At 46.6% G+C, this 21,990-nt stretch overlaps 1 protein-coding gene across 1 annotated transcript; it reads left to right on the forward strand.

Annotated features, from left to right (window-relative positions):
• Positions 1 to 1,058: 1,058 nt before the first annotated feature.
• SCTR (secretin receptor) lies at positions 1,059 to 21,721 on the forward strand. The gene is given in 15 exon segments (XM_026076465.1): positions 1,059 to 1,127; positions 1,129 to 1,179; positions 1,181 to 1,285; positions 5,166 to 5,292; positions 8,737 to 8,847; positions 12,865 to 12,968; positions 13,283 to 13,380; positions 14,366 to 14,498; positions 16,515 to 16,668; positions 16,757 to 16,817; positions 17,394 to 17,463; positions 19,961 to 20,052; positions 20,152 to 20,290; positions 20,469 to 20,510; positions 21,545 to 21,721. Coding segments are annotated over 15 exon segments (1,533 nt in total).
• Positions 21,722 to 21,990: the final 269 nt, after the last annotated feature.

The raw sequence follows: 21,990 nt of genomic DNA on the forward strand, positions 1-21,990 counted from the left end.
CAGTTGAGCAGCTCTGGGGTGATGGTAAATTGGAAAAGATGGTAAAAGATGTTTCAAGACATTTTGCCATACCTGGGGATGGCAGTGCTCTGAGGACGGGCACTAGTGCACAGGCAAAGCTCAGCTCTTTTTTGAGGCCGTGTTCATTATTGGTGTGTGATCCCAATGCTACAAGTAAACCCGGCAAGCGAGGGTTTTGGAGCGCCTGCCGTGGCAGCTGGGAGCCCACAGCCAGTGTAAGCACACGGCCCCTGTACGGGAGCTTTGCCGTGGATGCAAAACTCACAGAAATGCAGAGCGCTGTGCTGCCAGGGAAGGGGACTGCTGAAAAAGTGCCCCGGGGAACCCCGGAGGGCTCAGATCTATGTCCCACCACGAGCTACCACAGGGATCTGAACGTGATGGTACCCTGCGTCCTGTAGCACCCGGACCAAGCGCAGCCTGTCTGTGTCCCTGGATGGTGGATGAGAGGGTGGAGTGCAGGGAGCGCTTGGAGTCTTCTCTGGCAGGGGTGGGAAGAGCAGCTCCTCTCTTTGCCTTTTCTCTGATGTCTTCCCCAAACTCTGGCGTGACTTGGGCACCGGCTGCTGCACTTGGCCCCAGCCGGGCAGCAGGTGACGGTGGCCAGCTCCGCTCTGCCGCCTCCGCCGGCATCCCAACTGCCGGCACGCGGGGATGCGTGCTCGCGGTGGGGAGGCATGTGCGGAGCTGCCAGGAGCAGCCTGCATCGCGCTCCTCGCGCCCCGCCACCCTGCAGAGCGCTTGTCCCATCCGCGTGCTGCGATCGTGCCCATTGCCCCACGATAAATCAGCTCGGCCACAGCGGGGCTGACGTCTCACGCGGGAGCCCTGCGCGGTCCCTTATCGTGGGAGCAGGAGGGACAGTCGTTCGCTGGCGACGCGCGGCGATGGCAGTGACTAATAGCTGAGCAGGGAGCAGCCAACAGCAGGAACGTGCTCGGGAGAGGGGCTGTTATCCTCGGGACAGGAGGCTCCTGCGGAGGGGGAGGAGAGCGCGGGGGGCGGACGGCAGGGGCGGGGGGGTCCTGCTGCCGCTGATGCTCCTTAGGGCTCTGCAGCTGCAGAGAAACCTTGGCTCAGGATGGTCAAAGCTTGCAAGGAAAAAACGCTAGGAGGGAAAGGGATGGAGTGAGCGAACGGAGAGGTCCTCTGGAGAGCGTACACACAGCCCGGGGACCTCTGGGGCGCGAGGCATGAAGGAGACGGACTGTGGCTGACTATGTGGACCATCTGGGTGATCATCTTCTGGATTTCAACCCTCCTGGTAGGTGCTCAGAGCCGTTTATTCCCAATTGCATGCAATCAGACGTTGCATGAATACGTGCACCTCTGAAGTGGTGGCATCTTTGTTTCCAAAGGTCTGCGTATAAGGTGGGAGTCTTTTGTTTTATTTGTGCTTCTGCTGCTTCCTGCACTGATTGGCAGGTGCTAGGTGCTTGGTGCCTCAGTTTCCCCATCTGTCTAAAGAGGGCAGTGTCACTAACCTGCCTTTGTAACGCAGCAGGTTGTGGGACTCGATGCCATTTGGAGATTTACACCAGCAAAGCATCCCCCAGGGGGAAATGCCTGCCACCACTAACTCCTCGCTTGACTTTGACTGAAGCAGCGGAAAGGTGTTTGCCCCACAGATTTTAGTTTCCTTCCCTTTGGCTTCATCACTCGCCTGGGAATTTATGCAGTAGATGGGTCTCTGCTCCTCCTGTGTTGCAGGCACTCAGACCGGTCGGGAAGGAAAGGGCGACCTGAGCTACGGTCACTAAGCGCTAGTCAGTTTATTTAGGTTTTGAAAAGCATATATAAAATAGAACTATCAAGAAATACGTTCAGCCAGGGTGTGAGAAGTTGGGAGAGGCTCAAACTCTCTGCCAATGTAAAAAGTCACTGTTCCATTGCAACTAATGGGAAAATCAATTTATTTGTCCTAGCAGGGACTTGGCCCAATTTCTGAGAAAAAACAAACTCTGCCTTGGCATTTTGATTGCACAATGAATGCATTTTGCAAACTTTTTTGCCTTTTCATCATCTTTTACAATAAAATAGTGCACTGGCTTTCCTGTCATTTTACTTTGTTGTTCTGAGGTGCTGCCTAACAGACTCTCTAAAGAGATCTCTTTACTCAGAGCTGCACTGAGAACACCTCCTTCTCCTTGTTTTTTTCTAGTCCTTCCAAATACCTGTTTTGATTATGGCACATGCTTTGGCATCCTTTGTTCTCCGTTAAACCCCCACCTTAAAATCAAAACACCAACCTCCAAATTAAAACTGCTGTGAATTCTGCGGCTGCTAGTTCTATCTATATTAAATATTATAGAGACCCATTCATTTCATGGGTTAAAAAATGTAGCTAGCTCTTGCTATCAATATCATGAACAGTAGATTTCTATACATTCAGCACATGTTATCGGTGCAACTACTTCTGCTTGTAATGGCTTTGATATAAGTGAGGCAGGTATTTTTTATTTTCTTCAGTATTAAGAAGTATTTAGGAAGAGCTGGAGAAGCCACATAGATGGAAGCTGCTTTTCCTCTTTAAGTTCAAAGCATATATTGGCCCCAAAATGTGTTTTTAAATGAGAAAATGGCAGGAAATGCATTAGGAAAATAAACCTGTGCATACGCCCAGCATGCGGGGAGCAAGGAAGACGGAGGCAGGCTGTTCACCGGGAATCGCAGACGGAAAGCGGGGCTGGGCTGCGCGGCACAAGGCCATCGGCCGGGGCAGTGCACGGGGCGCCGGCGTTCCTGGCGAGCGGCTCCGCAGAGCGGCCCGGCCCCGGCTCGCTCCTGGCTGACGTTGCCCGCTTCCTGCAAAACACGGGTTTCCCGCCGGCAGCCGGAGGCTCCTGCTGGCCCCGAGTGCCAAATCCAGTTACTCGCGTGTCTGTTGTTGGACGGCGGCGTCCGCCTCATCGGAACAGGGCGAGCATCATTCGCCCCGGGGAAAAAGAGTAATTTTAAGGCATTAGCTACATCAGCTTCCCGTTTGAACAACACGTTTTATTTAAGAAAAAAATGCCGTGTCCAAACATCGGGGTGGTTGTCACAGCCGAATATGCTAAAACCGTGCAGCCTCATCTGCGAAGTAAAGAAAGAATGTAGACTTCTTAAATCTTTTTAAAACCAAATCTTTCTTGGGACCGACAGTTCTTCAAAGGAAGTGGTGCCCACAAGATATATATGCTTCTTTAAGGTGACAAATATTCCTGTTTCTGAGATCATTATTAATGTGATTGCTAACATTTATATTTACAGATGTTCAGTATCATCTTGGACAACCCACAGGCAGTTCAAAGCAGTTTTGTCAGCCACTTCAAATGCTCAAGATTAATTTTTTTTTAAGTATTTTCAGTGTAACTTTTAGACAGACGTACCACCACAGAGTTTGTGAGTTCTGAAAAATGTATTAAATCCTGTTTACTATTGGTAATCTAATATGTAACAATAGAGATTGATAAACAGTACTCTTGTTAAAAAAATCTAACAATGTTCAGAAATGATCAAATTCAACCTTCAATTAACAACTGAAATTACTAAATGCAATTGCATTTCTTTAGATACGTTACTCCAGTAGGACATTTCTAGTTTTTTCAAAGATTTAATGGATCTAATGCATTGAAATCCTGATATCAGAGAGTAGTTTGTTTCACCCAAAGTCTTTGCATGCGTGATTCCAGAAAATTCATTGGATTATGCAGGTTTTTAGTTGATTTATTTCGTGATGCACAAAGACAAGGGAGAAAGATGCTGAAGTTAAATAGAAGAGACCAGTTACATGAGACACAATACACTGCTGAAAAGATCAAACTTTGTTCAGAAATGTAAAACTCTGCAAACTTCCAGCTGAAGTGAGTGGGATTTTAATCATTGACATCTGTTAGGCTAAAATTTAATTCATCCTTATGGGCCAAACTGTAGAAAAGGTAGTCCTCATTGCAAGGTTCTCAGTGACTATTCTCTCCTAAATCTAATCTGAAAGTGATCAGCAATTTTACAAGATTTATTAGGTTGAATACTAATATGACTCTGTCGGGTTAACTTCTTCTAAACTAAGTATATAAAAAATTTCTATCTGATACTTTTCAAATAATACACCCTAATTACTTTCTCTTAGTCTTTTACGTGTGTGTGTATGTGTATGTGTATATATATATGTACATATGTATTCCTTAGTGGGAGTTTATAAAGATTTTTTGTTGCTAATGAGGGATAAATTATCTAATTTATTATAATGGACACCTGGTGGTATCCAGTACTTGTATTCTCACAAATTATAGAAACTGGCAAAATAGTGATAGCATTTTTCCCTGTATATTGCTTGAAAGCTGAAATACCCCAGGCACTTGAGGAATGTGTCATCAGTAAAAACACTGCAAGACTTAACCGCTGGGACCTTGTCCTACAAATCGTTTTGCAGTGATTTTTAATACATGCCATTTTAATGGTCATTAGCTGTTTTGTACATTGATTTTGGTTCAGTTACACGTAATATAAACTGCATATTTAATTGCTACACCAGGATTGAGTTAAGACTAACATTTCTCCCTTGCCTCGTGAGGAAGGGGGATGGGGAGAAACACAAAGGTGAGTAAATGTACTTAGGACAAACCCTACCGTCAGTTTTCTTGCAAAAATCTCAGCGAGCTTCTGCTTTCATGCTGGCTCCTGCAGCTTCCTGATCCATCACAGTAAACCAGACTTCGGTGGTCTGCAGCCAGCGGAGATATTTGGGCCAGGTTTGCGTGTTAATGTTTCCTTGGAAAATGACCTGCTGGTTTTATGGTTTAAGAGTGCCGGAGGTGAACGATTAGTTTGCTATTGCCCTAGGGGAGCCCAGCGGGACCCTGGGTGCTTTTGCAGTCTTTTGGAGCAGCATCTTGCTCATGTGCTGTATTTAGCAAGCTAAGAGACCTGTTTCTGTCAATATAATATCAGCAAATGGGAGAAGGCAGTAAGTCAGTCTGTGCTTGCCTACTACTGCACAAAAGGGGGATTCAATTCCAAAAAGTAAGTGTATTCCATAGAAATTTTGCCCACACTCAGGTGACAAGATTGCATGGAGAATGTGAGTATAAGAAAGGCAAATCCTGTGGAGGTGGCATAAGTTTTAAGAGGAAAAGTGATTCCACTGTTTTTAAAATTTGCAGATCAGAGCTGTCCCACCTGTCTGCGACCTTCTGAGCGTCCTGAAGAAGGAAGAAGAAAACTGTGCAGAGACTCTTTCCCTGGAGGCAAAGAACAGGACACCTGAAAATGATCTGCTCAGGGGTTCAGGTAAAGGGCGAATGAACGTGCAAGGTAAAAATTGGTCTTAGGTGAACTTGGTGGCTTCAAAATCTGATATCCCCACATGCCTTTCCATCGGAGGCATGCAGCGTGCATGCATCTCTCATTTAGGAGCAGAAAACAGATAAGGTCTGTTATAAGGCTCCAAAAGCAGGATTTTGACCTTACTGTGACAGCAAATAATGGAGTCGTATGTATCTTTTAACTCTCATATGCACCTTCTAATGCAGCTGCTTGACCGCAGTTGTCACCGCTGGAGAGCACATGAGAGCAACAATAGTTCACCAGATCTTGTGAACTGCAGAGGATCTGGAATTCTTGTCATCTTTGACAAAAATATTCTTATGAAGTCAGCCCACTAAGTGCAAGTTTACTTAACAAATTTGCCTTCTAAATCAATGAATACCAGTGGCCAACATGTAAATCGCACAGTCAAAAGATCCTCGTTGCTTCCCTCTTGCTTTAACTTACTTTCACGTAACAGAGGTCTCTCATTTCGCAGATTTATGGTCCTATAAAGGATCTCTGCTTTGGGGAGGTCTTGTGGTACCAAGTCCTCAGCATGTAGACCGCTTCCCCTTTGCAGCTGAGCAAATGCGTTCGTGTACAAGGGATCTTAGAGAGATAACTGGGAGCAAATCTTGAAGCTTGTCCGTGAACTGAGTGTTAGCCCCTGCAGGCAACGGCCGAGCCACCATCACACAGAGCATGCTGCATGGAGGCAGCGGATGCGGCGATTTTTGTGTGTGACCAGCCGTTGCCACTGGTTTGTACCATTCCTAACGTCTTGCAGACGGAGCTGTTTCTGGATGTCTTTATGGACTGACCCACGTCCTGGCCAGTGTGAAAGGGCAAGGAGCTCCCATGAGAGGTGCTGAGCGCGGGGTGCCCCTGCAGAGACCAGCCGCTGCAGGGAGCGAGATGAGCAGCTTTCGCTTGCTTTCAAAGCCTACCTCTCCAGCGCAGAGCATGGAAGACAGAGAGGTGTTTCACTAGGACCTGGCCCAAGGGCAGGACTCAGAGTGAAGATTTACTGCCTGCTTTCTTAGCATGTCTAGCATTTTTCCCTATCAGTGTTTTATCCCTGTGAGCCTGGGAGACTGGATGGGTTGCCACTGCAGGTTGCCAGATATTGCAGAATACAGATCTGTCTCATTGCATATGAGCAGTTTGATTATAGGAATAAATCAATATTTCTTGTTTCTTTCTCTGTTGCCCTTCACTGAGGAGGAGAGTGATTTCAGGCAGTGATGCAGTTTGACAACCCAGCCATTTTTCTGCTCTGATCCCATGACGCAGCTGTGACGTTGAACTCTGCCTTTCCTCCGTGCCAGGACACTGAAGATATGTACAAGCTAAACTTCACCGGTGGGGACAAACACTAGCATTTGCAGGCAGTGCCATTTCATAGATGGTCTCATTTTATCTCAGTCAAATAGCAGTCCCTCGGTGAAGATTTAATCTGGTTTTAATGTGGACCCAAATCTTAAAAATTCTGCCGAGGCCTTTTGTTGCTGGAAAGTTTAACATAGGAGGACCCTACCTTCTGTGCCCTTCCCCCAAATCTATGGAAAAGGCATTAAAAGTATAGTTAAAAGTACAGGGCTGACTAAGCCCCTGTCCACCTCTGTAGCTGTGCAAACAAACCTTCCTGAGGCAGTGAAATCCCAGAAAAATAAGCAGGGGCAGGATGCACATCTTTCCACCCCAACGTCATAATTTTGCCAGGGTTTTCTGTGCACCGTGTCTGATTTGGGGGCTTTATGCCAGTGCTGTTGGCATGAAGGTTTGACAACCCAAACACTACAGCAGGGGTAGGCATAAATATCACCCAAGGTGATGTTTTGTTTGCAGTTAAACTATATTGCTTTGAAATAAATGGTTACCAAGTCAGATAAACACTGGCACAGGGAGGGCACCAGCGCTGAGCTACATTGGCTGTGAAAAAGCTCCACATTTCCAGGCCCTATTACTGCTGTACAGGAAGAAATCAATATATTTCTGAAAATGTAAATATTTTTGTCAGGCTGATGGAGCCTGGTCTTGTGAAGCACAAAGCATGTGAGAAGGGTGCTCAGCACTTCCTCCCCTGGCTTTCAATGAAGGTCCAGGGCATTCAGCACATGCCAGGACCTGGCAGGCTTAAGGGTGGTCCTGGGTTGACAGAAGGGGCATCAGCTTCCCTACTAGCACCCCCAAAGCCTAGATTCATCCATGTCAGCTTCACGTAGCTGAGCAAGAGGCTGAAGCTGGGCTCACAGTCATGCTGTGCTCCACAAGCCATCAGCACCCTGATGCTCTGCAGGTACCACCAGAAGGCAAGAAAGCCAAGCCAAGAGCTCAACCACAAAAGCCTCGCTCACCTCCCTGACTACAGGAAGGCACCAGAACAAGCACATTCTTGACATAAGCAGCCCCTGCACCTAAGTGAGAGAAACTGGGTGATTCTGGGCAGTGTCTGGCAGTCTCCGCAGCTGGCGGAGGCTTCAGATGGCAGAAGGTGCAGTGAGGGCAACTGAACCATAGGTTTGCGCCTGAAGAGATCAGGGCAGGACTCCAGATTCAATGGCAGCTCTGAGATGGGGCCTCCAGCAGAAACATCCCACTGTTGGAGGCCTGGCCTTGGAAAGAGCAACATTACAGGCAGATTTTGCAGAATATGGGAGTGAATCCATGTTTTCTCCTGGCCTGTAACTGTGATGGTCTTCCCTTTACAGTCACAGAAACTGGAAGAGCTCAGCAAAGTTTTGCTCTCCTGAAGCAGAAAAGCCATTGACACCCTTGGCTGAGCCCGGAGAGTGGCCATTGGTCTTATTCACTCCAGCACAGTCTTAGCATAATGAAAGAGATGATGAAGTGGAAGAGTATTTATGGTGGTATAAGGGTGACATCAATACAGTACCTCTCTGCCCCTTCTCCAGTACCATTCTGAAACCGTTTAAACTCTTGGTCAAGTTGTGTCTTTTTGTATTTATACAAGGATTATGTAAGGAAAACACCAGGCTAACTCCAAGTGGAAGCTTTAGAAAGGTTGAAATGTGAACTAAAACAGCCACATCTGGTTTCTTTCAACTTTACAGGGCCATTGAATAGTTACCAGAGGAGAGATTGGTAGCCAGGGGTCTGATCAAAGGCCTACCACAGCCCAAGGTCCTCTTTATCTGGCTACTGGAGACCAGTGGAGTCAAGGACCAGAATGGGATGGTCCTTGAAACTGTCGGGTCTGGTTTGAAGCAAGCAGGACCTCTTCTCTCCCATCTAGGTCCCAGCATGTCTCTACAGGACCTCTTCTCTCCCATTCAGATCTCAGCAGATCTCAGCGAGACCTCTTCTCTCCCATCCAGCTCGCTTTTCAGAGTAGCGAGTATCATTGTTCCAACAGCTCCTTGGTCCTTGGACGATGTTGCATGGTGTTTTGTTGTTCCCCTCTAGGCAGATGTGCTGGAATGTGGGATAACATGAGCTGCTGGCCTTCGTCCGCGGTGGGACAGACTGTCAATGCTCACTGCCCCAAATTCTTCCAGATGCTGACGGGGAAAAAAGGTATCACTAAACATACGCTTTTCTTACCTGGTTGTTTTTTATTAAATGTGGTATTTACAAAGATGCTGCTGTTAGATCCGAACTCCAAGTGAAATTCTGTCCCTGCTTCTTTTAAAAAACTGATGGCCACTTTGCAGCTCCTTTCACAACACTAAGCTAAATGCAGGAGAGCCTGGAATTAAATTAGCTAGGTGTTTTAAAAGTTTATTTTCCTTAGCCAGGCTGAGAAAAGTGGGGGAAGTAAGTGCTATTCTAAAAAGCAGCTTTTTAGCATGGTGTCTTAGGGAGAAGAGTTTTTTCACTCAGGCTCTGTGTTTCTGTATTTCTGGCTGTCTTTCCCCTTCTAATGACTCTTAGAGCCAGAGGTTGGTTTCAGAGAAGCTTGACAAGGGGTAAAAGTTCACACAGCATTAAGTCTTACAAGTTCTGGCAAAACAGGTGGCCAGGTAGGGGGCAAAGATCCCTTTTGTGTCTCTGCCAAGAGAAAATCTGCAGTGGGGGTTCATCCTTTAGCTGGGGGCAGACTCCATACAAAGCAGAGGCTCAAATCCGTGGGAAATCAGGTTGCATTAGCCTCATGGCTCACTGAACTACTTATTCGGAAAGAGATGAGCTTGGGCAACATTTGTTGTCCATTCTGTGGGATTTCTAAGCTGGAAATGAAGTGAAATTTATTCCTAATGTATTATGGTAATCATGAACTATTAAGTAGGAGTTTCTGCCTGCTTTCTGTTAATTTCTGTTTTTTACCAATGCCTGAGAAATGTGCTTACATTTCTCTTTAGTGAGTTAATGATTCAGGTCAGAAGAGGGTTCTGCATTCTTTGGATATAGAACATAGATTAATGAGGCCAGTACCTACAGAAAAGCAGCCAGCGTCTTTTTAGGGAGGGAGAAACAGAAGACAAAGTATTAGATTGTCTAATAAAGATTAGATAAGTAAGAGGAGATGTATTTAGGGCCCTTTAAAATGAGGCACAAAGCATTTAGTTTAAAAGATATATCGTGCTATTGTGTATACACACAATCACTAGCTGCCCGTTGAATAATATGATCTGGTGTAAAGATAGAAAATAAGATATACAAAGACACAGATCACTGAGAAAACCATCTGGCATGCACTCGCAAGTCTTGAGCGTAGCAACATTGGGCCTTAAACGCAGAAGCCTGTTGGCTAAATGCAACCTGGGCTGGTGCAGCCGCTAGAGGGACCTGCCCGCAGCCTCTGGCTGTCACAAGCAGCCAGCGCCCTTGTGAAAGCACCGTCCAGGGAGGAAAACAGAAGTTTGTTCATCCAAAGGTCATAATAAGAAATCCAACGTGCTCTGCATTATCTTGGAGTTAGATAGTCTAACAGCTTTAAACTTTAGCTGCCCTCCTTATCGAGAAGCTGAGAGCTGAGTTGCTTCCAATAAGCTGTGACCAAAGTGGCAACGTTCAAACCAGAAACCCAAGACATGGTCCGCTGGCGTTTACATTGTATTTCAGTCTCTGCTTCTGGCATTTTGGGTCAAAGTCAACAATAGTTTCTTCTCATTCTCACAGTCACATTCTTCGCTGATTTTATACTGCGGCTAGCTTGTGAGTCATGCGTTTAATTTCTGCTACAGTTGCTGCCCTGTCTTAAGCAATTTGACAGAAAGAAAAACAACAATTTGTTTGCTTGAAAGAAAAGCAAAAATTTTCTTTCCTTGCCACTTACAAAGGAGATGGGCAGCCACAAGTGCCAAAGACCCATATGTTAAGGGACGCAGATAGGGTTGAGCCCAACCTCTGGTCTCCTGGCTGTTGTGCTTTGGGCTGAAATCTCTACTACCATGTGCAGCCCAGACTGCCTGGCCCCTTCCCTTCCTGGCCCAAAGAAACAAAATAAGCTGGAACCAAATCGGTCTGAACATTACTGAAGTTCAGGCCCAGACCTGTCTCAGGCATGAAATGAGGAAAGGTGTGATGGCTGTGGGGACAAGAAGGCCACCTCAGATGGCCCCGGTCCCGCTGTCATCGCGCATCCCCCGTGCCTGGGCAGCTCTGAAAGCCTCTAGGACACCTGTGAATGTGGGGCACCGACCGCCAGATGGGCTGTAGGCCTTGATGCTGCTCCAAGCAGTGTGTGTCGCAGGTTGCCCCAGCATGTACATTGGCCGTAGCGACTAGCACTGTTGAAATTTTGCTCATGCCCATGAGTGCAGTACGCTATGCAATCTCCTGTGCTTTGCCTGTAATGCAGGCACAGGCACGTACCAACACACAACTTCACCTCCTCTCCCTTATCTTCTCTGGTCCTCTTTGACACCCTTAGACAAGTACCAGTTACAGGCATGTTTACAAGCCCTTCAGTCTGTTCTAAATGTGTCTTTGGCTGAGGCTGAAGCAGAGAATTTGCCACCACTCCACTTCCTGCTGGGTGCCAGGCAGGCTGGAGAAGGGGAAACGGTGGGACAGCTATGTCTCTTCCTTGTGTCATTGCTGTGCTGCAGCAGGGTATAGAAAACACGGCTTGAAAAACAAGCCTGGCCCTTGCAAGGATGCTAAGCTGGAACAGGATGTTCATAAAAGCATCAGAAAAATAGTCTGACACTGGCACACCCAGAGCTCATCCTCCCTGGAGATCGCAGCGTGTTTGTTGTGCCTTGCCTTTTTTCAGAGGTGAGTCCAAATCAAGTGCAGACGTGCTGTCAGGTCACCAGAACTAGCCCAGAGGTAGCAGGAGTCCTGCCTCCATCCTGACAGTCCCAGCAGGGCTCCAAAGAGCATAAACCAGTGCCGAACATGGCCCTGCATATGCATCTCTCTCTGGTCCCTCAGCACTGTGGGGATTATTTGCAGAAACAGGATTGCGCAGAGTCCCTGTGTTTGCAGCTAAATGTGCAGGCAAAGACAGATTTCTCCTTGCGGTGCTTTCTGTCAAGGCTTCCGCTTAGGGCTGCTGATTCCTGGCCTTCTCCAAGTCCTAGCTGCTATTGCCATCACTGCAGCAGAGCCAGGATTTCACTCCATATTTTCAAAGGGTGACTCCTACCTGACAGACAGGTGTGATTAGGACAGTAGGCAGTGGGCTTATTTCTTGACAAAAGTTTCTCTTCTCTTCACTCATAACCTATAAGCCTGCTAAGGTCATTTTCTCCCAGTCAGACTGTAAGTTGTCTTCCACTGTTAACACCTAACACAAATGTGAGCATGTTCAAACCTGTCATATTTAACCATGAGCAACTTGGCAGGGAATCCATCTCACTCAGCTTTAGGGGTCTAAAAGTCAGACATCTAAGAGTGAGCTGAGGCCCCCTGGTATCACACAGAGAGAAGTGAGTTGGACAAACTGACCCACTTTATCCAAGAATTGACCTTTCAGAAGTCTCACCTAAGTGAGGTGAATCCCATGCTAACCTTTAATTTGCCAATAAGCAATGAAATCAACAGCAGAAGATGCTGTCCAGACCTGGCTGTGGAGACCAGACTTTTAGTTTTTCATTTAAATCACACCAAGAAGCTATGCTTAAAAACAAAACCAAAGAAGTGATGAGAAATCACTCAGCAATGGCAGAGTGCCTGCAGGGCTGTGGTGTCCTGCACACTGGCTGCTGACCAGGTAACGATTTGTGTTATCTTCAGACTATGACAAACCACAGTACAGATACCTGAGCGGGGAGGACATTCGAGAAAGTATCAGGTTTGCCTGGAGTAGGAATCTGTGATTCACAGAGTCACGTGGTTGCTGATCTTGGAGTACTGGCCAAGAAACACCAGATGTACCGAACAGTGTTATTTATGTTGCAATTAATAAAAACACATTCATCACAGTCATCCCTGGGTTGGCAAACAATAGTGTGACCCACACAAGTACGCTGGGCAAATATCAACCTAATTAACTCAGCTGCATTTCTCTTCCAGCTATGGGGCGTGCATCGCCTGGGGGGAAACACTCCCTTTGCTCCTGCAACATCCCTCTGCTGAGGAGAAAAACGATGCAACTGGAAACGATTACACCTGTTTTTGTCCTTTTCTGTTGTCCCTATGCAGGTTTTATCTATCGAAACTGTACTAGTGAGGGTTGGTCAGCCCCATATCCAAGACCTGATATTGCCTGTGGTTACAACGTAGATGACTCTGCGAACGAGGCAAGAGTGAGTCTGAGCGCCTGTGACTGTAGATCCTTGCTCCAGGGCCTGGAGGGAGGGATGTTTTCAAACTGTTAAAGAGAGATTGAATAATATCATGATTGAAGGAGGACAACAAGGCGGGGCTGTGGGTATGGGTGTTCTTCACTGTAAATGCTTCCTCCAAATGGTCAGAATGAGTTGCTCCAGGGCAAAAGCAAAGGAGCTGTTTTTACAAGATAATCCATTTGTAAGATAGTAAGGAGCACCCTTCTCTTGGTAGGGGATGATTTTTGCTAGATAGTCAAAGATACAGATGTGAATGTAATGTTCCTCTGCAGCGTTCCTATTTCATGACTCTGAAGACCATGTACACGGTTGGATACTGCACCTCCCTCGTGACACTGTCAATAGCCTTAGTGATCCTGGCCTCTTTCAGGTGAGGAAAAGTGAGCATCATCATTGGTTTGCATTTGGTCAGGACCTCTGATCACTCCTGGCTGACACAATTGGCTTTCAGGACAAGTTAAAAATGGAAGTATTCCTGAAAAGCTTCAAAGAAATCAATGATGGAAATCACCTCTGAGCCTGTCTCCCAGCAAATGGCAGGACTGTTCCTCATATTGTGATCTCCTGTGCTTTATGAAATCTAGGTGAACATACTTCACAGGGTGGAGCTTGCACTACCTCCCTGCTGAGATTTTTCTCCGATTTCATTGTCCCTGTGGGCAGAATCTCTCCCCCCAACCTGCCCACTGTTCTTTTCTCCACTTTAGACTGTGGCTAAAACTGCTCTTAGTGCCACTGCATTAACTTTTGTGAAGATGTTGCAGGTTTACAGCAGTGTGACTGAGAGTAGACTTAGCTCCATGTGCCCTTATAACCTGGAATTTGCACTTGGCTGCTTATTCAGTGAAATGATTTTCCCTTACAGTAAATATCAGGGAGGATCCTCCAGTCAGAGGAACCCCAACTACTTTGCAAACTAGTCTTGAGGCTGGAAGTCCTCCAGACCCAGATAATTTGGGGGATTTAATACAGAAAACGTTATAGGGGTAAGTGTACTGTACAAATGAACCAAAGAAATTCACCCAGGTCTGGATAACTGGCAGCTGCTTGGCTTCAGAATTGAAGGGGGGAAGCTAGACCAAGCATATCAGTGTGAAATCTCAATTTTTCTGGCAACATTATGGGGGTTTTTTAGTACCTGAGTGGAGCAGATGTGACTTTAGCTTTTTAGGGTCTTCTCTAGGGCATCCCTCTTCGGAAATGAATTGCTCTTCCTCTTATAGGCAGGAAAACTGAATGATCTTAATGTGTCAGTTCAACATTAGTAAGCATTGAAACCTGATGTTTACAGCAACAAGCTGTCCGCTTTTTTCTAGGAATATAACTTCATAGGCTCTCTCTCTTTCTTGGCACAGAAGACTTCGCTGTACAAGGAACTACATCCACATGCATCTGTTCACGTCGTTCATCTTGCGAGCCTCATCAAACTTCATCAAGGATGCCGTTCTGTTTTCCTCCGATGACACAAATTACTGCGGGGTGTACACGGTAATCCTGTCACTTCCAGCATCCTCCGCACCTCACTTTTCTGGCAGGATTCAAGCCGTGGTTAGCATGCAGGGAAGGAAACCTCCGTGCTAGCTCTCTGTTCGACATAGCGGGTTACAGGAGAGGAAGGGTATGCCCTGTCCCTTCCCTGGCACTTCACCCTGCACGTTGGTTGGTCCAGGCTGATCTTTCACATGCTTGGGTCAAACCTGGGTTTTGGGGCTTCTCTCCCAAGTGGTCAGAAGTGCTTGGTGACACACACTGGCTCCCTGTGATCAAGAGTTGCTTGAGCTCGGCCAGGATGTCACTGTCTGACATGCAAATTGAAGTGCTGGAGATTTCCCTGTTGGTTTGGAAGGGGCATCTGCGTGGATGAGGGAGGGGTGAGGAAGTGAAAGAAGCCCTGCCTGGAGCATCCCAGACACACAGAAACCCAGGCACAGATTCTCCCCAGGTGTGGATGCCTGCATGCAGGTGCCTGCCTTCCCCTTACAGTCATCGGAGCAGAGAGGGCATCCGGTTCAGTCCGAAGTGGACATCTTCATTCACTGGCTTGAGTGCATTGACCAGATCTCCGCAGAAGGCAGCGGGAGTTCAGCACCTTGACAAAGAGGCACCTAAATGTGGTGTTCCGATCTGGATGTTGAATCTCCCATATCATGGGTCTTCGCTTCTGCAGCTCCCATCCCAACGCACCACTTCCGGAGGGAGTGATGTCTCCAAAGGAGCACCTCCCACGCTCATCCAGCCTCCCTCCACAAATCTGCCACACGCAGGGGAGCCAAAACCCCTGCCAGCCCCACAGGGCCACCGGCTCCTCCCCATGGGCTGTGGCCAAGCAGGGCAAGTTGTGGTAGTCATTACACTGTCACGTCAGTCGTGCACTCACCAGGCTCAGGCACCACTGCAAGGGAACATGGTATAAACCAGGCAGCCACTGGCATTTTCCCACCTTTGCCTCTTCTTCCAGCTAGCGGTGCATCTGGAAGGATTTTCTACCTTTTCCCTGGCTTTTCTCGCGTCCGGCAGCCTGAGCAGCTCAGATATTTCTGTGAACACAGGATACATCAGTGGAGTGGGGCTTCTTATATGGCTGATAGATTCTGGTAGATAGGGCTTGCAGGGAAAGTCCAACAACATGTAAAATATTGCTGACGTACTACAGTTTGAGAGCTGATTGTAAGATACGGGTTCACACTTGCAGACCCTGGCAAAGGAACCTCCCAGATTTTGAAGGGTTTTTTTCTTTCTCTTTTTATTGGTGGCAAAATACCTTGAAAGTGTTAGGGAAGGGACTGGAAGCCATGTTCAGTGTTCTAAAACAAAAGATAAGAATTAAGCAGGGAGGAAAACAAAAACCAGAAAAGGGTTCTTTTACCCCAGTTTTGCTGATGTTTTGTTACTGAACAAGAAGTTTTGAGCAAATTATAATTATTTTTGTCAACCATTCTTCTTAGAAAAGAAGTCTGAGAAATACATTTCACATGCTTCACTAAGCTTATATTAATGCTACTGATACTAATAAGGCAGTGATAGTAAAGCTCTTCTAAGTGAGAGAGTAATCCAGGCCCATGTGTCCTTGACACGTTCAGTTCTTGTTAGTGAAACAGCTGATTAATGTACTTACCCATGCCAGCTCTCGTACCCACCTTTGGTATCTATATGGTCACCACTGGTGTAGTGTAGCATCTCACCATCTTCAGCGTATTTACCTTCAGAGTGCTCTCAGCTATGTGATACAATATAGGAAATCAGCTGAGGCAAAAAGACAGAGGAAAGAATCAGATCTTTTTGCCTCTATGTCTTTGAGGGCCCACTAATACGATCAAGATGCTCGATCTGTGACCAAATCCAGGGTAGTACTGCAGCTATTAGATCAACCCTGCTTTCTTGTCACCAGCTTAGCCCCCCAGTCACCATAAAATCTCTATTTGCCAAGACTTATTGACCAGCACGCTCTCTGTTAGAAAATAGATGGAAACAGAAGCACAAGTTAATTCTACTCTGTTTCCTCAGGCCGGATGTAAACTCACGATGGTCTTCTTTCAGTATTGCATCATGTCTAACTACAGCTGGCTTCTTGTAGAGGGGCTGTACCTCCACACTCTCCTGGTCATTTCTTTCTTCTCAGAAAGGAAGTTCCTCTGGTGGTTCATCGCCCTCGGATGGGGTACGATGGTCTCCTTTCAGTAAGAATAATTACGGGATTGTTGTGCTTTCAGGATGGATTTATGAGTAACTAGCTTTTCCAACCGTAGGTACCCCAACTGTGTTTGTTGCGGCATGGGCCATAGCTAGGCAACTCCATGAAAATATTGGGTAAGTTGGTCGGATGAGGGAGGGTTGCGCTCCATGCAGGAACATGCACCCCCCTACACACTTGTGGGCTGCTCTGTGGGTTTTCTGCTCATTTATAATTGCTGGCTGCCAAGCAAACCAAATGCCATTTAACTGTGGTGCAAGCCTGGGTCCCAGCGTGGGCAGATCCCCATACTGGTGGGGAACATTGGTCCAGCCGGCCAATCTGAAGAAGAATCTCAAATCCCTGTAGCATTTTCATGGGTGGGAGATGGCCTCTAAGTACGAATTCAGCCCATGACTGTTTCAACATCTATATTTGACTTTATGATCAGTGAAACTTTGCTCCTTTCACTCCTCCCTTCCAAACTTTTGAGAACTGGTTGTACTTTAAAGGCAGAATACAATTTTGTCCAGTGCAGGTTGATAGTTTTCTTTCATAGTTTTATTGAAATGCTGTACCAGCTAAGTGGGAACAGGCAATTAATTTTGTAAAAGAAGGAATAGAGTCCTGTCTGAAGTGCAAAACAGATTAAACCCTTTGAAAAGATGCCAGTGTTTTGATAACTGAATGCACCTTCTCTTCTATTTTTACAGGTGCTGGGACACTAACACTAATGCCAATACCTGGTGGATCATTAGAGGCCCTGTAGTTTTGTCTATTTTTGTAAGTCTTTTCTGGGATAAGCACATTCAAACTGTATTTTCAAATATGGTGAAGGCAGAGATCATCTACTCAACATGCTTTAGAAGTGTGTTAATGAAGTGATCTTAGCCCGAGCTGGTGTGACACACAAATTACTGCTTAAGCAACTTTTGCTCAGCAGGATTTAGTCAGTAAGTAATGCCCCGGGGCTAAGTTCACAAGGAAAGCTAGAGCGTCCTCCCAAGAAGCCAGAGGCTGGAGAAGATCAGGTTTCCACATCCTGTTGATTTCATAGGATCGGAGCTGGCCTGTGGAAGCTTGTTTTGGACTGTTTCAAGGAAGGCTCTGGAGGAGAAACAAATGGCTGCAGGTTTCAGTATTTCAGTACAAAAGCCTTTGTGTCTCCCGGTCACTGCCCCTCTTGGCAAAGCCAAAAGCAACTTGCCTCACACGACCATTAGTTTTTGTTTGCAGAACTGAAAGCAGCACAGGGGCTTCAAGCCCCATGTGTTAGTGGACCGCAACTATGCTAGTAAGGCATTGCTCACTGAAGTGAGCCGTAGGCAGCGAAATTCAGAGCGAACCTCCCCAACACGAGGCAGTAGTGATGTAAAGAATAGTTTGGTACAACTAATACTCAACACTGATGGTTTGAGCTTTTGTTGTTGCTCACCTTTATAGCTTTAGGTAGGAAGGGGCTGAAGCCTCTCCCTGCTGACAGTTGTTTTACCCAGGTGCAATGCTCTGGGGTAGACCTCTCTGCAATGATTCATCTGAAGCCCTGGTACAGAAACATGTGACCTGCTAGTTACACTCAAGTAACCCGCTGACACCCCCAGCAAGAACACGCAAGAGTTCATTGAGGTTTTCTTGTTGCCAGTAGGATCCATTATATTTGCAAAACACAAATTACAACCCTTGCATGCTCTCTTGGTAACCTAAACAGCAGAGATGTTGGGTTGAAGTTCTGCTCCCATTTACTGCCATGCAGACCTTCATCCCCCCTGAAACAAGCAGAAGACAATCATGCAAGCGATTCAGAATCAACGTAGTGGGATTGCAGCATTTATTTCTCTTAATGAAACAACCTTTATGCTCCAGGAGCCAGGCAGCAATATTTAAATTCCAGCCAGACCTAGAAGTTCTGCAAGATGAAAACCACAATCTTAAATCATCTTTCGAGGACCACCCGCTATCCCTTTCTAAATTTCCACAAAATACTGATCACATCTAGCTTAACTACTCAAGGCGGGAGCAGGCTGCATGAGTCTGCCTCTTCTGCTGAGAAAGGCTCTTCTCAAGCCCATAGCCCCAAAGACAAACAAACAGTTAAACCTGCAGAATTGCAAACGTATCTCTTTATTCCTTACAGCACGTAATCCTTAGCAGTTCAAAGGGCAGAAAATGCACACAGATAAACTCTTTTGTGCTCTTGGACTAACCTTCGCTGCTGTTGTGCCCACCGGCAATTTGTCCCAGCAGGAATCCCACCCTCCGTCCTTCCCAAGAGTTTTCTTCAGCAGCGAAATGCCCCACACTGCCTCCACTGGTCATGCCTGAACTGGTGGGTTAAAAACCCCAGAATCCTCAAACCTGAACCTCCTTACCCTCCCAAAACCTGAAATATTTACTGTCCTTCCTTCATGTTCCCCTCCAGACTCACTTGGCTTAGGGAAACCCATGGCCTTGGTGTCCTTCTCCGATACGCACTGGCCTGCAACTAAGCATTGGCACTGTGGCAGTGGCATTTCCAAACATGCCCAGGGAAGGGTTAAAAGCCAGGGTGGCACAAGCCGTTGCGAAAGGCCGTGCAGGTGTGCAGTTCAGCCTCTCCCCCTCCGTGCTCGAGCCGCTTTAGCGAGAAGGGCACCTGCAGCCTGGCTCCGGATACTCCTGCGCTTTGCCTGGGAGGTCAAATGAGCAGAAACCGCTATTGCCTCATCTTCTCCCCAGCCTAGAAGCAGATCAGTATTTCTATCTGGTTTCCACCCTCAGAGAGGGGGAAAACAGAAAAGGAAGAACTATTTAAATGCTCGTCCCTTGCCATTTTTAACTACTTCATCCAGCAACACATTGTTTCTTCCAGCAGGGAACAGAGGGTATTTGCAATCTCTGTTAGCCAGAGGTGGCTCTGGTGCCTTCTCCTTTGCTGGCAGCCCGTGCCACCGGGGCACCGCTGGCTGCAGAGGTTACCTGCAGACAAGAGCTGGGACTGATTTTCCTGCTGCGTCCGGTCTCTCTTTTCTCCAGCAATTTGCCCTGATAATAAGCCCTGACAACTATTTAGTTGCTGCCGGGTCCCTGCAGTCAGCTACAGCCCCAAAACCGGAGGGTCCCATAACAGGGGCTGTGGCACGCCGGCGCGGGAGCACAGCCCTTGCCTGAGCCTGCAGCGGCCGGCACGTTGCTGGCACCAGCTGCCTCCGCTGCTACCTGCCAGCTACACGTGCCGTTACTCTTCCTTTTGGTTTCTGCTGTTTTGGGTTTTTTTTCACCTTTCCTTTCTTTTCCTTTTCAGATAAACTTCATTCTTTTCGTCAACATTTTAAGAATTTTGATGAGGAAGCTCAGCTCACCTGAAGGGAGGAGTGGTGATACCAACCAGTACAAGTACGTCCTTTGCACCGTGCCTTTACGTAACGCGAACGCATCTTCTCAATCCCTCTCGCCCCATTGTACAGCGGCTTTTCCCTGTGTTTCCATTCGCAGGAGACTCGCAAAGTCGACTCTCCTCCTCATCCCGCTCTTTGGGGTTCACTACATCATCTTTGCTTTTTTTCCCGAAGATGCAAGTAGTGGCACAGTGGAAATTCAGCTTTTTTTGGAGTTAGCTCTTGGATCATTCCAGGTAATATTTGATATAGTGCTCTTTTCTTAAAATAAGAAAAAGAGGCATAGCATACATACCCCACCCAACAGAGTTACATTGGCAAAAACAAGCTGTTCAATCTCCTTTGTAATATCTCATCTTAGTCTAAAAACCAGTTCTGCAATTCTAAATCTATGATTTTTTTTTTATCTTGTAGGGTTTTGTCGTGGCTGTACTTTATTGTTTTCTTAATGGTGAGGTGAGTTTTTGTGTATAGAACATGCTCTTTCACTGCTCAAGCATGCTTCAGTAATCCGTGGGATATGTTCTCCAATAAATTACCTTTTTCATCGGCCAGTTTTCTCCCCAGCTACCTAACGTCACTCCTGAAATTCCTCCTAGATCTGGCAAACCTAAATGATTGTATGCCAAATGCAAACTTTGCCTCTCAGTGATTTCAGCCCCCTGCTCAATCAGATAGCATTATTTCTTTCTGGGAACGGGGAGTGCGAGTAGCGTTCCGCACACAGTCACACTGAAAATCGGAGACAGATTCTGGTGTGTGAGGCTATTAGCTCTCATTCCATGTCTGTTTTCTCTGATCCTTGGAAGGGAATTTATCAAAAGCTGTATTGAGTCCAGTTCATTGGGACTCATCGTGTAAATCTTTGGGACAGGGACCGTTTCCAAGCTTGTCGTATGATAACTTGCTCTCCCGGACTCCGAGGCTAGAACTTGTGTTCTGAAAAACACTGCTGCAATTAGAGGTGGGGGAAACATTTCCAGTCCTGCAAGACCCTGAGATTTTTTGGAAGAAAAAAAAAAGTTAGTTCCTAAAGGTTGGAAGAAAAAGTTACTTTGAAATGGAGGTGGGTTAGAAATACTCTGAATGGTGCTTGAACTTATCAGAAGAGGGTTTCAAAAAAAGTTGTTTTGAACAGAAAATCTGTATTTTTTTAAGTGTCAGGATGTCCTGTATTTATAAATAAAATAAAAATCCTGGAAAAATCTAAACCAGACACTTACAAAGGCCAGCTAGTCTCTGTAAGCAGCTTCAACATCAATTAACATTTCTAATAGAAGAACAGGTCAACTGAAAATTGTGCAACAACAATATGACTAGAAGTGACAAGAGCCAGACCCTACCCTAACCCCTCAAACTAGGGGTTAAGTATATAAATCCAAACTTTGGCAAAGGTAACCACCTCTCCTCTTCCTGTTGTACTGCTCTCTGTGTTGCCGGGCTCCAAGATCAACTAGCTGAGCTAAGTATTTTGTGACCTTTCTACCCAGGTTCAGCTGGAAGTGCAGCGAAAATGGAGGCAGTGGCATCTGAGCAAACACTTGCGTCAGCATCTGAGCACCTCGGCTAGCAACGGAGGAAGCGGCTTAACTCAAGTGATGCACACGGTGAAGTCCAGCCCGCCAGAGCACAGGAGACCAACCATCCAAAAATCAAGTGTGCTTTAGTGGGCGCCGTACGCTCGGAGGATGCCTCCATCCTCCGATGCGTGTGGTTAAGTCCCGTGGACCGCGCTGGGACTCTTGTGTATATATCCGAAAGCAGAACTTGGCTGGAGATCAGCTGCTCTTGAAGCACATCTGTTCATCTGTATCCTGTGCAGCACCAGAGTTATTTTGCAAAGCAAAATGGGCCAAAACATTTTGCTCTTCTTCGGGTTTCTGGCTGCAGTCATTTGTGTTTCTTTCCACACCAATATTTTTAAGCTGCTATTTCT

Source organism: Apteryx rowi, unplaced genomic scaffold (genome assembly GCF_003343035.1).
Source record: "Apteryx rowi isolate R43461 unplaced genomic scaffold, aptRow1 scaffold_431, whole genome shotgun sequence".
Classification (NCBI taxonomy): Eukaryota; Metazoa; Chordata; class Aves; order Apterygiformes; family Apterygidae; genus Apteryx; species Apteryx rowi.